This window comes from Pocillopora verrucosa, chromosome 12 (genome assembly GCF_036669915.1).
Source record: "Pocillopora verrucosa isolate sample1 chromosome 12, ASM3666991v2, whole genome shotgun sequence".
Classification (NCBI taxonomy): Eukaryota; Metazoa; Cnidaria; class Anthozoa; order Scleractinia; family Pocilloporidae; genus Pocillopora; species Pocillopora verrucosa.
This window is the reverse complement of record NC_089323.1, coordinates 9,445,424-9,464,052: the sequence shown is the minus strand read 5'-3', so window position 1 is coordinate 9,464,052 and position 18,629 is coordinate 9,445,424. Positions and strand designations below refer to the sequence as shown.

At 35.9% G+C, this 18,629-nt stretch overlaps 2 protein-coding genes and 1 non-coding gene across 4 annotated transcripts in view; 1 reads left to right on the top strand and 2 right to left on the bottom strand.

Annotated features, from left to right (window-relative positions):
- LOC131776417 (DNA-directed RNA polymerase I subunit RPA1) overlaps nt 1-6,616 on the bottom strand; it is a 34,604-nt gene extending 27,988 nt beyond the window's left edge. Inside the window, 7 exon segments of the mRNA XM_059092578.2 lie at nt 239-336; nt 982-1,104; nt 2,266-2,412; nt 2,951-3,109; nt 3,372-3,619; nt 4,025-4,488; nt 6,233-6,616. Of these exon segments, the coding sequence (XP_058948561.2) occupies nt 239-336; nt 982-1,104; nt 2,266-2,412; nt 2,951-3,109; nt 3,372-3,619; nt 4,025-4,488; nt 6,233-6,615 (1,622 nt within the window). The 5' untranslated portion in view covers nt 6,616.
- Nucleotides 6,617-6,705: 89 nt separating this feature from the next.
- LOC131776423 (DNA mismatch repair protein MutS-like) lies at nt 6,706-18,254 on the top strand. Of its 2 annotated transcripts, XM_059092592.2 has the most exons (11): nt 6,706-6,799; nt 8,212-8,544; nt 8,690-8,918; nt 10,366-10,953; nt 11,524-11,825; nt 12,147-12,390; nt 13,717-13,966; nt 14,373-14,459; nt 14,910-15,053; nt 15,431-15,633; nt 16,156-18,254. In XM_059092592.2, the coding sequence occupies exons 1-11, from the start codon at nt 6,711-6,713 to the stop codon at nt 16,507-16,509; spliced, it is 2,823 nt and encodes a 940-aa protein (XP_058948575.2). In that variant the 5' UTR covers nt 6,706-6,710; the 3' UTR covers nt 16,510-18,254. The 2 variants fall into 2 exon arrangements, with proteins under 2 accessions (XP_058948575.2, XP_058948576.2); XM_059092593.2 differs by lacking the exons at nt 6,706-6,799; nt 8,212-8,544 and having other exon boundaries at nt 8,899-8,918; nt 9,728-10,953.
- On the bottom strand, nt 13,166-13,238 carry Trnat-ggu (transfer RNA threonine (anticodon GGU)). Its single transcript has one exon. It is a non-coding gene; the product is annotated as a tRNA-Thr (tRNA).
- Nucleotides 18,255-18,629: the final 375 nt, after the last annotated feature.

Sequence of the window (18,629 nt, the reverse complement as noted above, 5' to 3'; positions counted from 1 at the left end):
CTTGACAAAGTGAGACCTACCTAAAAGATACAGCACATGCATATATGAACTAAATTAATTTATGCACAATTACCTTTTATACAATAAGGACAACTATTGCCATAAAGTAAGTTATTTTGTAGCACTGTTCTTGAACAACATAAATAGTGTATTTAACTCAACAATTATTAATTCTTAAAGTTAATTTTACATAAGTGTACACAGTGAATTTTTGGAGGCATACAATCAAGATCCTAACCCAGGATGTTGAAGTGGACCATTAATGACAGCCTGTCTTAGCTGTTTGACATTCCAGTGAGTTACAGGTTGTGGGTATGTCAACTTCAGAGCAAACACCTAGCAAGGGCAAAAATACAGTAAAACTTCAGTGGCAAATTTCTTGGAGAAATTTCTTGGAAAAAAATGTTTATTTTAGTGGCTGTCTGAATGTATGCCTTATCCCTAGTCATCTATGGAAAACTAGATAATTAACACCTTTACAAATTGGTCTTTTCACTCCCTGGAGTAACCAAAAATGAATTCCTTTTTGCAATATCCCTTGATTTCATACAAAATTCTCAGTCAGTTTAAACATGACTCTTTCAGTCATTAGGGAGCTTAAGTACCACAAGAACCAGAAGTTGAGAAATTTTATTCTTGGTGTTTACAAAATAGACTTCAACTACTCTGTTTGGTATATACTAAGAAAAACACTTTCCAGTTTATACTTTGATTTCAAAGAATGTCAAAATTAGTTCCCTTCCTCTTTTAGCTGCTGTTGAAATATCAAAAAATGTCGTTGGTTAATTAGTTTTTGAGTTGTTGCTTATTTCTACAGGTAAGTCTTACAACTGTTATTTTCTAAAGGACAGAAAATAAATCGTGAACAAGGGAATTTTGAATGGTTTAGGTTTCTGCTTTTTTACAAAGTTCTACACAGGAAAAATCACAAGACAGGAGAAAAAATACAACTAATCAGTCACTTAGACTACTTTTTATTACCTCTGGGATTCCAATCTCATCCACATTCAGGAATGGATCAGGTGAAATCACAGATCTGCAAGCATAGTCCACCCTCTTTCCCATCATGTGCTTTCTAAACAGTCCCTCTTTCTTTTCCAGTATCTGTAACAACATTTAAGACTATTACCATAATCCAATCATTCATTTAATAGCCTGGGAGCATTTATAATCCTGTGGGAATCTTGTTAAAAAAGAAAGCCACTTACCGAGATGTGTTAAGTGGACACTGAGGAACATGAAAATTGTTTTCAGCAGTTTGGTTACATGCACCTACAGCTGCTGTGATTGCCTTAAAACACGATGTTTTTACCCAAGCATGGAAACCAGGCTAGACCTTAACATTCCCTTAAACCATCCTTAATTGAAACAGGTCATTACCAAAATTTTTCATATTTGGTATAATCTGAGTAACTTTTTGCACAAAAATTGCTACAATGGGTGTAGAATGTGATACTCGTGTCTCACCAAGGAAACAAGGCTGAACCTTAAAACGCCTTAAAATGGTTGTTAATGGCAACAAATCTGCTCCAAAATTACTTCTTCTTTGTGTTTAAGTTCACCTGACTCATATTGGTAACTTTTAGGTGATAAATATGGTCAACACCACATTATTTAAGCCTTGGCAAAGGCATCCTAACCATCACCCTGCTCACTTTCTTCTTCCTCTTCATCATCATCATCATCATTATATCGTCATTCTCATTGTCATCAACAAGTTCAATGTTGTCTTCTTCATCACTGTCAGCACAAAGCCCATTCCCATTATCTTCACAATTAAATGTTCTTGAATTTAAGTCCTACCCTTTAACATTGATATCGCTTAGTTGAGCATCTCTCTTAAGCATTCAGCTACTCTTAACTTGATTGAGCATATAGTCAAACCTGTATTATGCAACAACTTATTACATGTTTGATCATCCTACCTTAAGCAGTCTGTCCCGAAAGTCCCATGTTTATTACCCCTTATTTACTGTTATTTTCACCTGTACTGAGTAGTACCCTCTATTACAGCCATGATTATCACTGTTATAATTTTCATTTTTTTTTCTTGTCTACCACGTTTGTCCTCTGGATGTATAACAAAGTACTGGTACTCAATGTTTGGTTCCTTGAGAAACAGTTGGTTTTGTTATTCTGCAAGTCTCAATATTTACAAACACAAGTCAAGGGAAATATTGAGACCTCTAAGAAAACAAATCTAAGTGTTTCTCTTAGGAGCAGACTTTAAGTGTACAATATCACAGATAGATTACTGAAGCTTACCTGTCTGATTCCTGGGAATTTGAGGACTGATACTCTATCCAAATCACTGTCAATATAGCAGTTGACATCAGTTTGTAGTTTGAGCCAAGCATTGTGAAGTCTTTCAGTGGCAGTCTTACCAGGTACAGTAACTGGAGCATTCTTTCTCTTAGAATTAAGATTTAATAATACCAATATTCTAAGTCAGATTGTAAAACCAATGGTTGACAAATAACCACATCATTACATAGTGGATTGTTCCAGGGAATATCATTAAAGCAGATTGCATTACTTCTAGTCCTGCCAGGGCTGACATTTCCAAACCTTCCCTTACTTATTTATTTTCTTTATTTAATTTTGTCATTTTTTTTTATTGTTTGTACTTTCTCTAATAATTTCTCCTTGAACTCACACACATATAAATAATGCATTTAAATATTTTAAAATTCAATTGTGTTTGTGATTCAATAGTTTTTTTGGTGTGTGTCAACCATGCATTAATAGTAAATTAATGTGCTCTGTGTTATGCCATTATCATTATCATCATTTGTATTTTGAATAATGTAAAATAGTAATGTAAGTACTGTTAGTATTTCAAATGTAATGTTTCATTATGTGTGGCTTCACAATGCTAGTAATAAAAATAAATTCAAAAAAAATCTTTTTATAGGGATGTCTAGAAATATTGAAAAAATAATTTACATACAAAAGATTTCTTTCTCTTTTCTATTTGTGCATCTTGATCATCAGGTAGAGGTTTGTTTAAATCCTGAAGGCAGCTTCTGACAAGTACACAGTCTTCCATGATTTTCTTTAAGTTTCTTGTTTGTGGATTCTCAAACTGTTTTCCCCCAACCTTTGAAAGCTACATATCATAAAGTAAAAAAAATTCTTGTGTAACAGCAGATACCATGCTATAAATCAAATGAACATGGCTTATTGTAACACTGGAAAGCAAAGGGGAATACATTACCCTGTAGTTGGTAAGTTTCACAATGCACTTCCCTTAGTAAAAACACATAATTGACCTTCAACAGACACTTCTTGGATACACTTAGACATCAATTGATCAGTCCTTTGAAGGATTAATAATCAATTAGAATAAGAAACTAGGAGAACATACTTACAGGTCTAAACCTTGATGGTGCGACTGGAAGGATCTCTATAAAGAACATATCTGCAGAACAGCACCTCCGTTTTGCTGTTGGAGATGGATATGCTCCATAAAGAATGCTAAGAAATCCACCATGTTTCTCCCAAATTTGAAAAATTTGTTTTTGCACTTCAAGTGGAGTTAGGTAAGTTTGTGCCAACAGTTTCTTAATATCAGCATCACTTCCTTTAGCTGCATCTTCAACTGAATTGTTTGTGTTCTCTAAAGAACAGGAAAAAAACATAATGGCTGGTAGACTGACGATAAGGAGCAGACTAAGGTTATTGTAATTTTCTTTCACTGGAAAACATCTGACTGAAAAACACTTTGTTCACTATCAGCATCATTGATCATACAGTCTAACAATTCAAAAAACACTGGATGCTATGAATGTATAATACACTATTAAATCATTGAATACAAGTTTACATAAAAGCAAACACAGAGACATGGTTATTAAAAAAGTACATTGCCCTTTTCAAACCAAACTATCACAGAGAAGAAAGGAAAATTGAGAGTTGAAATACTGGTAAAGAAAAGCCTCTTTAATCAAAATTTCTGGGAAGTGTGATCATGAAATAATATCAACAACTAAAAAAAAACAAAAAAATAATTTAACTCCATTACCTCTCTCATCCCTATTTTCATTTGCGTCATTAGTCACTGAAAGTGAATCATGTTTAGCCAAGTGTGCATTAGCCAATTGAGTGTTAACCCACTTATTTGCATCTCGCAAGGATAAACCCTTTAAAAATACACGACTGTTGTATTCACTTCTAACATCCCGAGATGGCGCTTGACATCCTGGACAACAGCGTCTTTTGTTAACCATGTGAGTATACATAAACTCTTTGCTAATTCGATGTCTGCAATCTGTGACATTTTTAGCAGTCGATTCTCTTCTGGCTTCTTTCCTGTCTATATTTTTTAACTCCTTTCTTAAATATTCATCCACAGCTGTTATGCACATATATTCAGGCTGACTTTGCTGCTCATTATCAAGGGGGTCCGGACAATTCAGAGTACCAAAGGCAATTTGTTGAAGCTCTTCAGCAACTGTGATTAACCCATAATCTAACACTTTCATCTGGCTGCAAGACACAACAAAATATGGTGACAGTTAAACTGATCCTGCAAAATTAAGGGTTTCTAGCTTGCTGATCATCAAAGATCATTCACAATCAGAGTTTTTATTTTAGTAAGTGCTTAAAGTGAATATCAACATTTGTTGGTATAAAGTGAAGTTGTGATATTGCCACAATTTTTCTCCCCCTTATAACTTTTTGGAATGACACCAGTGATATAGGAAGCCATAATAATTCACTTCTAATGTTGATAGACTGCTTCATCAGATTAGGGGAACATGTCATTATGAGACTTTTTCTTTGCAGAAAGCATCAAACTTATGGTTAGGGTAGACCTTTATCAGTGTTTTAAATTAGTAAAAACAAAAATTTGAGGTGCTATTTTGAGAAGAACCAACTTGAATAAGTAAAATCATTGGAAAGGTTAAGAAACAAATTATCTTAAGGACCAAAATTTTTTGGCTCTAGCTTTATCTTATCCAGATAAAATTTATGTGCTAGCTTTATCTTATCCAGATAAAATTTATGTGCCCAAAAGTCTGAAACAGTGGATTTCTCTTCAAACAATAAAATTGAGCATCAAGTTTGACTGCACTAACAATCACCCTGTACAACTTTCACAATGAGTTAATCTTCATCATGTAGGGATTTTGTAATGTTTATGTTGATGGCTGACTAAATACCCAGCAGCCAGGCACAGTCTTAAATAGACTAAATGCCCAGCAGTCAAAATTTTTCATGCAATTTCCGCCAAAAGAATCTTTCAAATTTCTTAAGAATATCAAACGTTTATTAAGGAATGTTAAGCGATTCCAAAAATTTATTTGGTTTTTTAGTGGACAAATTCTCCAGGCTTGTGCATACTATAATATCACTTGGTTGTTGACAACTTGGAAATTCTATACTTCTGATCAGACTGCCAGGCATGTTCTCAAATGGACTAAATGCCCACCAGTTAGAAATATTCACCATAATGCCACTGAAAGGTTCCCTCAAAGTTCTGAAGAGTATCAGATATTTGCTTAGAAATGTCAAGCAATGTAAAAAATTGCATTGGTTTTTCAGCAATCAAGCTTGAACCACATAAACATGTTATAAAGCTTGGAAGGTCTGGCTGGTTTCATGGAACATTGACAACCGAGCGATATTGTAGTAATTGTACAAGCTAGGAGAATTTGTCCACTAAAAAACCATATTAATTTTTGGAATCACTTGACATTTCTTATCAAACATCTAATACTCTTGAGAAGTTTGAAAGAACCTTTTCATGAAAATTGTGTGAAAACTTTTTACTGCTGGGCATTTAGTCTATCTGAGACCATGCCTGGCTGCCAGGCATTTAGTCATTGCATATGTTGATTGCTTTCCTGTTACTTCTCTTTTGAATTTCTCTACAAACAACAAACTGATCAGTTACTGGGAAGCCATATTGCCTGAAAACATTCAAGAGAAAATGGAAATCTTACACATGGCATATGTTTTTGGGTAACTTGAAAAGAAAGAGGCATTTTTGAGTCTTCAGGGCAATCCATTGGGTTTTCATACCCTAATGATTTGTGCAAAGAGGACTTGACTGCATAATAATGTCAATACTGTGTTGTAATTCATGTACTGGAAACCTCATCTTTGCCCTAAATTTGATGCCAGAAAAAAAAAATCAAATGGCATCACGTTGAAACATAAATGAAAACAATGCCTAAAGGAAACTTTTACCCACAAAGCTAATGAGTATAGACTCCATCTGACCTACCTTAAGAAGACGTGCATGACAGCTCTCGAAAAAAAAAGATCTCCGCACCTGAAACATGACGACCGCAAAATCGCTAATAACTCTTTGAAAAATAATGGATGATACACTGGTAATGGAAGCTCGACATGACCAAAATGTCCAGGACAGTAAATGTAGTTCTGTGCACATGTTCCACACAAGTCATCTTTATCTGTAGGACCTAATGCTGGGTCATAAAGACCTCCAAAATTCGGATGTAACAACGCATCAAACGTTTCAGGATTCGTTAACTTTTTAACACTGATTTTTTCGCTTTCATCAGGTGTATACAAAGCTAGTCTTAGACCTTCCAAATAATGAAAAGGAACCGCATTAGGCCCAAACATCTCAGTGTTTACGCTCATCCACGTGTTTGGACACCTCACATTACAGTACATGGACAAGAGAGGTTGAATTATTATCCGCTAAGAATTTATATTGCTGGCTCTCAAATTTTAACATGGCGGGAGTGTTGGCGGGAATTACAACAGTAATGACAGGAATGTGTGCCAAACTGTTTGTCGGCAGAAGTATTAATATCTTTTACAGGTAGGCTTACAGCTAATACCTGTAATAGCACAGTGTTAAAGCATCCCGAAGTCAGAATTTGCTTAACCCCGACTTTTTAACTTGATTACACTTTCTGTGTATCATTTAAGGTGATTTGGTGTTATTAACTGAGTAGATAACGTAATAAAGTATGTGCTTATTGTTCATTGTGGTGTTAGACAGGAGACGAGCTTTGTTCGTTTGTCTCACGATAGAGTCACTTATAATGTAGACTGCGACGTTTCGACTACAATACTGCTAGTCTTCATCAGATGATGAAGACTAACAGTATTGCAGTCGAAACGTCGCGATCTACATCATAAGTGACGCTATCATGAGACAAACGAACAAAATTCATCTCCTGAGTTGATAACGTGAATTGGCCACCATTAAGAGTTTCAAAGCTGACGTTTCGAGCGTTAGCCCCTCATCAGAGCCAAACTGACGGGGATTCAAGGTCAACTTCTCACAAAATTTGTGGACGTAAACTATATAATGGTCTCCAGCCAGATATTGATATTTGTATACAAGGAGCACACGCAGACCATACTATGTGTCCGTGGTTAATGATTGTTGATATGAGATAAACAAAATCTATGAGGATTATGAATAAAGCTCTAAAAAATGCATATCTATATTACATCTTGGTCTGAATATAAGGAATAGAACCTCAGACCTTTGGATTCTATGCTCTAATGCTCTATGGTAAACAAGCCCATTACCAAGTTTACACACAATGTGCATACTGCTCGGATCAGCAATGTCGTTAGTGTCATGTTTTGTTAAAAGAATGAAAAAGATGGCAAGTTTTTAGCTCAGTAACAAAATATAAAAAGATGTCTTTTGGTCTTTTCACAAGCGTAGGACAAAGAAAATATTCTGGATCTTCATGAAGAATCCAACCTCAAACCTTTGGATTCCATGCTGTGGTACTCTACCATTGAGCACAGAGACTCTATGATGAGCAAGGTCCATTACAAAATTTATATATACTGCTGATACTGCTGCATACATTGCTGATCCTGGCAGCATTTGGGACTCATGTCATATATGAACTTTGTGATATCTGTCATGCAGAGGTAGAGCATCACAGCACCAAATCAAAAAAGTCTAGGTTCAATTCCTAGTGGGACTCAGAATTTTTCTTTGTCCCATGCTCATGACAAGACTAAAAGACATCTTTCTTTATTTCTTTACCAAGTTCAAAACCAATTGTAACTGAAAAAATTATCAGCAACACTCTACAAACACATCACCTGTGAACACTATTAAGTATTTCAAAGGCCTGACAAAAAACATGTTGGCCAATTGTCAATTACAGCTTAAGTTGGATTAGAATCATTGCCTTTCCCCACTTTAAACATAGTTCAAGGTGGATTTATTAATGCAGTAATTTTCTCCCTTATTTCTAGGAAGGGAATTTTCTTTGATGCTGTTAAGTCTACAGCAACCAGCTCTTGTACAACATCAGACAAAACTGCTAGGATGACTGGTCTGTCAAAGCAGTATCTCTCAATAAAGAACAAATATCCTGAATTCATTGTACTCTTCCAAGTCGGGGATTTTTATGAAATCTACAGTGGTGATGCTGTGAAAGTTGCAGAGAAAACTTCTCTGCGAATTTCGAGAAATCCAAATGTTAACAAATTAATGGCTGGCTTTCCTGTTAGGTCTTTGGATAGTTGGCTCTCAACTCTTGTTCAGCAGGGGTTTCAACTGGCAATCTGTCCACAGTTTCCAGAAAAGTGGGTAAAATGATAATCTGGACTTGAATGTAAAATATCTCAGTATGTCAGGTACAACTTATAAGGATTATGAGGAGAATCATGCCATAACAACTACTAGGTCAAGGAAATTATTATTGCTTTATCATAAATATGTCTCTCACAGGACACCGTCTACATCTAAACTACTTCATCGTGAGGTTGTAAGACTTGTTACACCAGGAACACTGCTTGATCCTCTCAAACCTGATGCAAACTACCTTATGAGCATTGCTTGTGGACCAGACTGCTCACTTGGCCTTGCCTGGCTTGATTTGTCAACTGGTGAATTTCACCATGGTCTCTCGCTCCTAGAGAATTTGGAGGAAGACTTGTCAAGAATTAATCCAGCAGAGGTGGGCATTGTATCATGCAATACAGTCAATTCTAATATATATCACAACCTTTCTTCATAACTACATACAGCTAGTCTTCTTCAGGAGATGAGGTCAACTGGTTGCTTGCCAACATATGAAGTATTATGCTCTTCTGTGATTCAGCATTTGGAAGATCTGTTGCTCTAGCATTAATATTTGATAGATATCACATCAATTAACTTGAAATTTATCAAAGTAGGCAGTGTTCTACATTCTTTTGGCTTTAGGGTTACGGTTAGCCCTAAGTGTGATTGTAAAGTAGTCTCTGATTTGATAACAGGTTACATACAGTTGAACCTGTATCAAGTGGCACTGTATCAAGCAGTCACCCTGTCTAAGGAGTTCAGTTGTCAAAGTCCTGAAATTTTTACCCCCTATCTAGTGTCATTTTTCACCTCTATTGTATAGTCATCTCTAGTAAGCAGTTGTGGTAACCTTTGACCAAGTCCCAACAGCCTTTTTGTACTGTTTTCCACCTGTACTGAATGGTCACTGAAAGCAAACCCACTCAAATAAAACTAAGAATAATCTTTCATGTAATATTACATGTAATCCATATATATTTGCCAAAATCAGTGTTAATTGTATTAGTGAGCACATTTTGTGGTCAATTATGGCATAAAATGACATTTTATATTGTTTCTTTATAATACTCTATTCTTTAGAACCTGTATTAAGCTCCCACCAAAAGCTGTTTGCGGTGGGTGACCACTTAATATAGTTGTGACTGTTTCTAGCTATTTGAGGTAGTGGAACAGTTGTTTGGACACATTTTTATGATACAACAGCAATGGATTTAAATCAGTCAGAGGCTCAACACAAAGCAACTCTTTAGCAAGTGAACCTCAACACCTTAAGATGACCAGCAGTTTGCACATAAAGGTTGTGATCCTTATGAGAAGTGAATATGTCACAGGTCAAATGATAATACATCATTACTATAGCATTCATCCTTACCACATCCTTATAGGATATTACCAATAATGTTCAGGCATGTTATCTAATTAGCATAAGCTTAAAATTCTGATTGGGTATGGGTTATGTTCTGTTCTATAATACTATTAGCACTCCTAAATAAGGCTCTTTAAAGAATCATGTACACAATGGAACTCTTATTGGGTTGTCCACCTCTATCTTGTCCTTTAAGAGACCCAAAAGACCAGAGAATTAATGAATGTATCTCATCTGTGACATAACATTTCAATGTGTTTAAGTGTGGTTTCACCACCATTGCCAGTACAACTAAAATTCAGATCAGTTCAAGGGGAATCTTATCCTTAACCTGGACAATGATCTACTCAGAACTGAAAAAATATTTTTCAAGGGTTCCATGTACTTAAATCCATTATCAGGGACATACATTATGTTGGTAATGAGAAAGTCAGAATTCTTAATCTTTTCTTTTTCAATGTCCTCACTGGAACAGATTTTAATGGCTGAAGAACACCTGACAAGTTTAGGTACAAAGCACAATCATAAAACAGGGATAAATATCAAAAAGTCCTCCTTAGAGAATGTGAGGGATTATCACCTCACCATTGTCCCTTCAGACTGGTTCACAGTGGATTCATCACATCAAGATGGTGCATTGGCAAGATTGTTGAAGTCTGTAAACTTTTCACAGTTTTCATCCTTAGAGATGGCTGCTGGATATTCCCTTCTAAAATTTGTATCTTATACTCAGAGAGACATTGCTCCCCTTCTCAATCAACCATCCAAGTTTTCACTTCAAACCCATATGGCAATAGATTCAAATACAAGACGAGCTCTGGAACTGACAAAATCCTTGGTGGGTACAGACTCAAAAGCTACGCTTTTTGGAGTCATGAATAACACTGCAACTGCATCAGGGCAAAGACTGCTTTATTCCCGCCTTTGTGCACCCTCAAATGATGTTGATGTGGTACAAAAGAGATTGAATGTAGTTGACTTCTTTTGTATGAACAGGCATCTTGCTGAGGACATTCAGAAGGCCTTGAAATCATGTCCAGATGTAGAGCGTAAGATGCAAAAGGCAAGTCGTTAGTCTTGTAATATACATTTATTCACCCAAAATGAGGCAAAGCAATGATTGCAACACCTTCTTAAAAATGAACATTATGAATATGAATTTAAATTATTAATTTCTGCTCCTTGATTTTAGTAGGCTGGAGGATGCCTTTTTTACTGGCACAATTGCAGAAAGGGATTGGATACATATGTAATTGTAACCTTGTTTGTAAGGCTTGGAAAATTGTGCTCTCCTTGAGTACTGCCCCTCTCCATCCCATGCAATGTTGAATGAACAGTTTTATGTCACTGAAGTTTGCATTTTAGTGATATCCAATACTGTCAGTGGTAATTTAATGGATGTACTGAAATATATTATCTGTCCTAGATCAAAAATGGGGTCCTTACAAATTATTTATCACAATTTGTCAGGGTATAGCTTGTGTTGAAGCCATACACAGAATATAGTGATTTTCAATATACCCTTGATATTTTGCCCTCTCCAACATACCATAGCTGTTGTGGGTACCACTTTAATACCTACACTTTTTATTACCTACCCAACAAGTTAGTCTTATTCATATTTGCTTAAAAGGTTGCAACAGGGGCTGCTAGTCTGAGTGACCTTCATGCCATATACAGTGCAATAGCTCTCTACAAGTATATTCTCTTGCTGCTCCACGATACATACTTTAATGTTAACCTACAAGCTATTGAGGAGTTGCTGATGAAGGACTTCAGTTTGCTTGATGACTTGTACAGAGAGTTGGATACAGCAGTTGGTAAAGTTGAATCAGATCATACTGTCATGAAAGGCTACTCCAACAAGGCAGATGAGATCAAGGAGAAACTGTGCAAAAATATGAAACAAGTTGACAAGTTAAGAGATGTTTACAGGTACTTTTCTGAATTTAATGTATGAACATATTTGCCTGGAAATAATTATTTTAGCCCACAAAAGGTCTTAAACTCTTAACTAAATGTGCCAAAAAAAATACAAAAACAAAAACAGACTGTCATTATCCAGCTATCTTTACCTCAGGGTAACCACTAATGCATATACATGTACTTTTCCCACAATTTGAATTAAATGTATCATGAGGATTTTTACCCTATCATACAAGTTTCCAATGTCCTGTTTTCCCATTCAACAGAAAATTTGAGAACCCTCTGTAGTAATCTTTAGTAGCACTTTTTTTGGTTGATTCCTCATTACAGAGTGAGCCTAAAGATTCCTCGCCTGACTATCAGCAACCACAAGTCCTTCATACGAGTTGTAGAAATACCTTTAAGTCAGAAAAACTCTCTAGGGTGGAACCAAGATTTTGTTTTTTTGGAAAGTACCAAAGACAAAGCACGCTATATTACTTTAAAACTCCAAGAGCTGAATGCAAAATGGAAAGCTTTACAAGAAGAAAATGAGATTATTCAGCGGGCATTGTCTGATGACCTCTGCAATCAGGTATATAACATAATCTTAGGAACTATTATTTCCAGCATATGTAGAGATGTTCAGTGTTCATTTATTTACCCTAATCCCCTCACAATTGATTAACGGTCTTTCTTTGACAGGCTTGTTTTGGTCCTCTGCCTCTGTACCATCATAGCACAATTTCACAGAAGGGAATAATCCTGAAAGTTACAAATCGTAGTGAAGCATAGAAACGAGTTTGAAGGCTCTGAAAAATGTAAATTTGTCAGTCACACACTCACAATACCTTCTACAACTGATGTTATTAACATAACTCTGTTATGAACTGAGCAAATGTAGGTTGAAGCTGTTATCAACTGTTGAGAAACAAAAACTGTTCCTGGCTGAACAGAAAGGTCCAGTTAATAGAAAAAGCAATAAAGGAAGTAAAATAAGTGTAATGATTGTAGATATATGAAAATCATATATGTGCACTGTGGTGAAGAAACAAATATAAGAGATCCTTGCAGCTATAAACACTACTAAACTAGTAGTTGAAATAAGACCTGGAAAGAATTCAGGCCCGTATGGGATTTTGAACCCATGACCTTTGGGAGACAGGTGCAGCGCTCGACCAACTGAACTAACAAGCCAACTGGGAGCTGGTCATTAACTTGGGTCCAAATAAACCATCCAAGTGATGAATAATGATTGTAGATATATGAAAATCATATATGTGCACTGCGGTGAAGAAACGAGTATAAGAGATCCTCGCAGCTATAAACACCACTGAACTAGTAGTTGAAATAAGACCTGGAAAAAATTCAGGCCCATATGGGATTTGAACCCATGACCTCTGCAATACCAGTGCAGTGCTCTACCAACTGAGCTAACAAGCCAACTGGAAGCTGGTCATTAAGTTGGGTCCAGTGCACATATATGATATACACATATGATTTTCATATATCTACAATCATTATTCATCACTAGTACAGTAGTGTTTATAGCTTTGAGGATCTCTTATATTCGTAAAATGTATCTCTTTAGTGCCACTGAGCTAAACTTGATTTATGACCCATACTGACAAAGCATAGGTTAGCAGAAGACATGGGTTGTTCATAGGTTTTGGAATAAACCAATTGAGTAAACAAGATGACATCCCAGAAAAGGCAGGTAGTGGCACATCTCTTCAGGTAGAAAGATTTTTGCAAAAAATAATCTGATGGAAAACTTGAGCAACCCATTGGAAAGCAGTTGCAGCATTCTTTGGTTAATATCTGTTTTGCTGGCAGCTGCATATTAAATATTCTCCTTTTTTTCCATACCTGTGAAAAAAAAGATAGCTCAGTTGATAACTGTTGTATTTGGACTTTCAAGGTAACTTCACATGCTGAAAGTTTAAAGAAATTGGCTGTTGCATTGGCGGAGTTGGATGTGTCCTCTTCTCTGGCAGTTCTCGCTGTTAAACGAGGTTATGTTAAACCCATCATTGGAAATCAAAACGAATTTCTTGTGAAAGGGGGTCGACATCCGGTTGTAGACATACTTCAGCCTAACAGTTTTGTTTGTAATGATTGTGACCTGGGCAAAAAGAACCTCTGGATTATCACAGGTCCAAATATGGGTGGTAAGTGCCCCTTCATTAGTAATCACTTTTTTAAGTTAGCCACTGAACTGTCGAAAAAAAATTGTACTAGTTGGGCGAAATTTATCCTTCATATTTAGATAATGGATATTTTCCCATAGTTACACTTAGCCTTTTTATCAAATCGTGTCTAATGTATATCCATTAGTGGAAAGAAAGTTAAATTTATGTGTATGATTGATTGCTCTTTTTTAAGGTGTGGTACATAATTTTTGTTATTATGTGAAGCTTGGAAGGCTAACTTCCGTACCTTGTGTCTACTCGACCAGAGGTTGTAATACCACTTACCTTGGTCCATTGTACTTCTTGAAATTATTAATAGAATATTAATATATAATTAAATATAAATATATAATTTTGAGTGAAAAATAATCTTACGATCTTATAGGTAAGAGTACATTTCTTCGTCAAAATGCATTGATAGCCATTCTTGCACAGGCAGGCTCCTTTGTTCCAGCACAGACCGCAAAGATAGGTAAGTTGGAGAACAAAGATGTTTTTCTTGGTCTTCACCCTTTAAATCAATTTGATTGTAAATTTCACTACACACAGCTATTTTAAAGAGCAGGACGTTGTCCATCTGATAAATCAAGCAAGGTTGCTTAGAGGAACACTAGCAGTAAAAGGCTTCCCCCAAATGAGCTACTGACCAAACCTCTAAACTACGTAGACCCACAGCTGACCAGTCATCCACTTCAAGTTTTAAACTTCTTGCTTTTAATGTTGAAACCTCTTTAAGGGGTGACTCTATGAGTTTGTGTCCTGTCTTGCACATTTTCCACTTTGTAACAAGAGTGATTAGCTGGGGGGTCCTTAAGGTTAGAAGATAACAGCCATCAAGCTGCATGGTGACCCTTTCCACTTAATTTACAACCAGAATATAAAGTGTTTGGTTTTTTTTTTAATTTTTATTTTATTTTTCAAGGTGTTATTGATCGACTATTTGCACGCATTGGGGCTACTGATAATCTAGTGCAACATCAATCTACCTTTATGTCTGAGATGCTTGAAACAGCTTTCATCCTCGCACAAGCCACTGAGAAGTCCTTAGTTGTTGTTGATGAAATTGGTAGGAATTCTGCTTCTTTTAATGTTCTTTGCTGTGATACAGAGTCAAAAATTGTTAGAGTGAACACCATATCCTGATTTCTTGTAAGAATGACCATTACCCGGGACAAGTTACCAAGTGATACATGTGTTGTTATGTATTCCAGAACTGTTCCATAGAAACATGATTACTGTTTTTTTTGTCTGTTTGTTATTATTATATGAACAAGTCAAGTGCAGTTCTCCTTTAAGTGAGAGGATTAACTTAAGTGGGCCTGTTTTAGAAGTAAAAGGAAACAAGAAGCAAACAACAATACTTCTGTGGTTTTGGTAATAATCCCTAGAGACAGTTTGAATATCTTGAAAAAGTTGTGCTGTGGGTCTTTGTGTTACCTTCAGGTCGTGGTACATCAGTGCTAGATGGCGTGTCAATAGCCTGGGCTGTAATTGAACATCTTCACAGCTCCATTAGGTGCAGAACACTAGCCTCGACCCATTACCATCAACTGGGTAAACTGGCCCACATTCTGCCGCATGTTGACTGTTACCATGTTACTGCTTTGCACTCCAAAGATAGGTTAAGTTTCACATATAAAGTTAATGTAAGTAGCCGTGATAACATCAATGATGTTTTGATTAATAAATCATTTGTATAATGCTATTTACATTCCACAATCAGCAATTTTTATAATCCAAAATAACATTATTTAACAGTTGTAGATACAGAGAGCACAAATCAGTTTGATTTACTTTATAAAATTACTGTAACTAGGGGAATGCAAAACAAACTTATAGCACATGAAGGTCTTCCTCAGCATGATGTGATGATGGCAGAGGCCCATTAGCCTTGACCTTGCAGTTGCTATTATAGTTTTGATTGGTAGGTTTACCATGCTGATTCAGAGTGCTAATTTTACTGAACAGTGATTTAGTGGTTTATGTATTTTATCTTCACCTGGTCATACGCTGTAAACAGTATCTGTGAGGACCAGGCTTGAGCCTTGTTGAATTCATCACTGTTAACAGTTTAGTTTCTCATCATTTTTGTTGGACTTTTATTAATTGTTTATTTTTCATTCATTTATTTATTTACTTGTATTTTCATATGAATTTGTTTCCTTTAGCACGGGTGTGATCAAAAATCCTTTGGTATCGATGTAGCAAAACTTGCAGGGGTCCCCATAACAGTTGAGGCTCGTGCGAGGGAAATTCTCCAGGTTTTAGAGGACAAAGGAAACAGTTTGGAGGTCACTTTGGAAGAGGACAAACTGGTTTCAGAATCTTGGAAAACACAGAAAGGCAAAGAAAGCTCAAATACATCTCCTTTCATCACAACAAATGATTTGCAGGCTGAAAATGAAATCACCAGAGTGCTTCTTGAGCTTAATCCAGAGTTACTTACACCAAAGGATGCTTTAGAAATAATATATGACCTACATTTGAAGGCACAGTGTAAATCCTCCCGAAAGAATTACTAGTTATTCTAACTACATGTTATTTCTACAAACCGCCACAAATGGATACCACAAAACCTTCAAGTGCGTCGTAGGGAGATGAAGGATAGGATATTCATTGACAAATGTAAAGAGGTAATGCATCACAATACCATGGTAAAAACAGGTGTAGTTGGCTCTGGAGTCCTTCTGACATTGCCATCCATAAAGAGGAAATAAGAAATAAGAGCCAAAGCAACAAGGAATTCTTCAATCTGCTTCCTCGTATACTTCAGTGTTTGCCTGGGTGTTTGCAAATTACATTTGTTTTTGGTGTGTGGAAAACTTAGTTGAAGTACTAATGTTCAGGTTGACTTTGAGAATGAAATTTGCCAACAGTTGGCAAAATACTACTGCAACGTTAATAGTTTAATAGTATAAGAATGGTAACAATCCAACAATGATCGCTAACCCTTCAACCCTGAAGAGCAACTAGAATCTAATTTCTTATCACAATATCATCCCTGAACTAAACATTAAGGTCATAAGAATAAAGGAAATGATCACCAACTGAAGTAGCTCGGGATTTTTAAACAAATTCTCCTTGTGGTGTATGGGGAACAGTACGGAGAATATGAATACTGATGTAAGGGTGTAGAAGGTTAAACAACGAGCTATGCCCATCATACCTTAGCAGAACTACTTTCACCCAGATGATCAGACTACATGATACCCACTATCGGTTTCCACTGATAATCTACTTTTCACTACATAACCTGCTGAGTTTTATTTAAAATTTGATTATACAACTCCACAAGTCCACAATTTCAATTTGCATGCATATGAGAGTAAGAAAAACTGACTGAAGATCTCTAAACCAAACTATAGGCCTGAAATAATATGGAAACACTTATTTATGGTGTCTTTGTTGTGGTTCAATTTTATCCTTGGTTCAAATTTTATTTTCTTCTGTTTCAAACTCATTGTGATACATTACAATACCCAAAAACAAAAGAAAACAAAATCTGAACCAAGGATGAAATTGAACCACAACATCTACTTGGAAGTTCAGCGGTGAGACCATAAAATAAATAACATCTTACATGTCCAAAGTTTCAACAGATTACATATTCAGCTACAGAAAATAGAAAAAACAAACAACATTCAAACAGAATTGGTACCTATTTACTTGATATGTGGGAAAAGATCTATTTTACATATTGATTCAACCAGATGCAACATAGATAGCAGACACTTTCACTAGTTCACCAAACTGAATTCCTACTATTTACTTTAAGACATAAATTTGACTTAAGCCAACCAAGGAGTTCGGGCCTTCCAACTGGCAGAGCTTATATTAGTTCCATAATGTTTATACTTTTAAATTATATGTGTCTAAAGGCCAAAATGCGCCACAAGAGAAAAATCTAAAGCAAAGTACTAGACCCAGGCATGTACAGTAAGTGTCTCCTTAATTTAAGTTTAAAGATCGTACCTTCCAAGAGAGAGGTCGATATGTCCAGTCTATCAGGTGGTAGTACAATACCAAAAGACACTGAATAAATACTGTACTACCATCGATGCAACAAGAAAAGTTTGTTGTGGTCAATGATGCAACTAGAATTACTTACTACATCAGTGAATTGCTAACATTAATTCATTTTCAACTTTCTGCATCGTTTTGGATTAAGTGACATGTGTTCCACCAGGCAAAAAGCACCATACATTTTGTATCATCAGGCACACCGTTAAGTGTAAGAATCCTTTTTACTCTACACTAGACTCTAAAACAAACTTGACGGAAAGGTGTGAAAGTTGCCTTCCTATGTTCTGAATGGTGGATTTCAATCTACTCTGCTTGCTTCTGAATTACAATGACTGACAGTGGTGTATGAAACAAACTGATCATATGTTTGCTTTAAACTTCAGAGTTTTAAGTGTTTTTAATCCCAGTAAAAACATTACTGCGTGCCAAATCTGAATGAAGAAAAATGTAATTATTGCCTTCTGTGGTTGAAGCTTGTTTACTGAACTGGGGGCAAAATGAAACTATTAAAAGCTGTTCCTTACTTATGTTGGACCAATTGGTGCTTCAACTGTGAAGTGAGAGGAGAAATGTTTCTACTCTGAAATGTACTTCTCTTATATCCTAGGAAATGAATAAC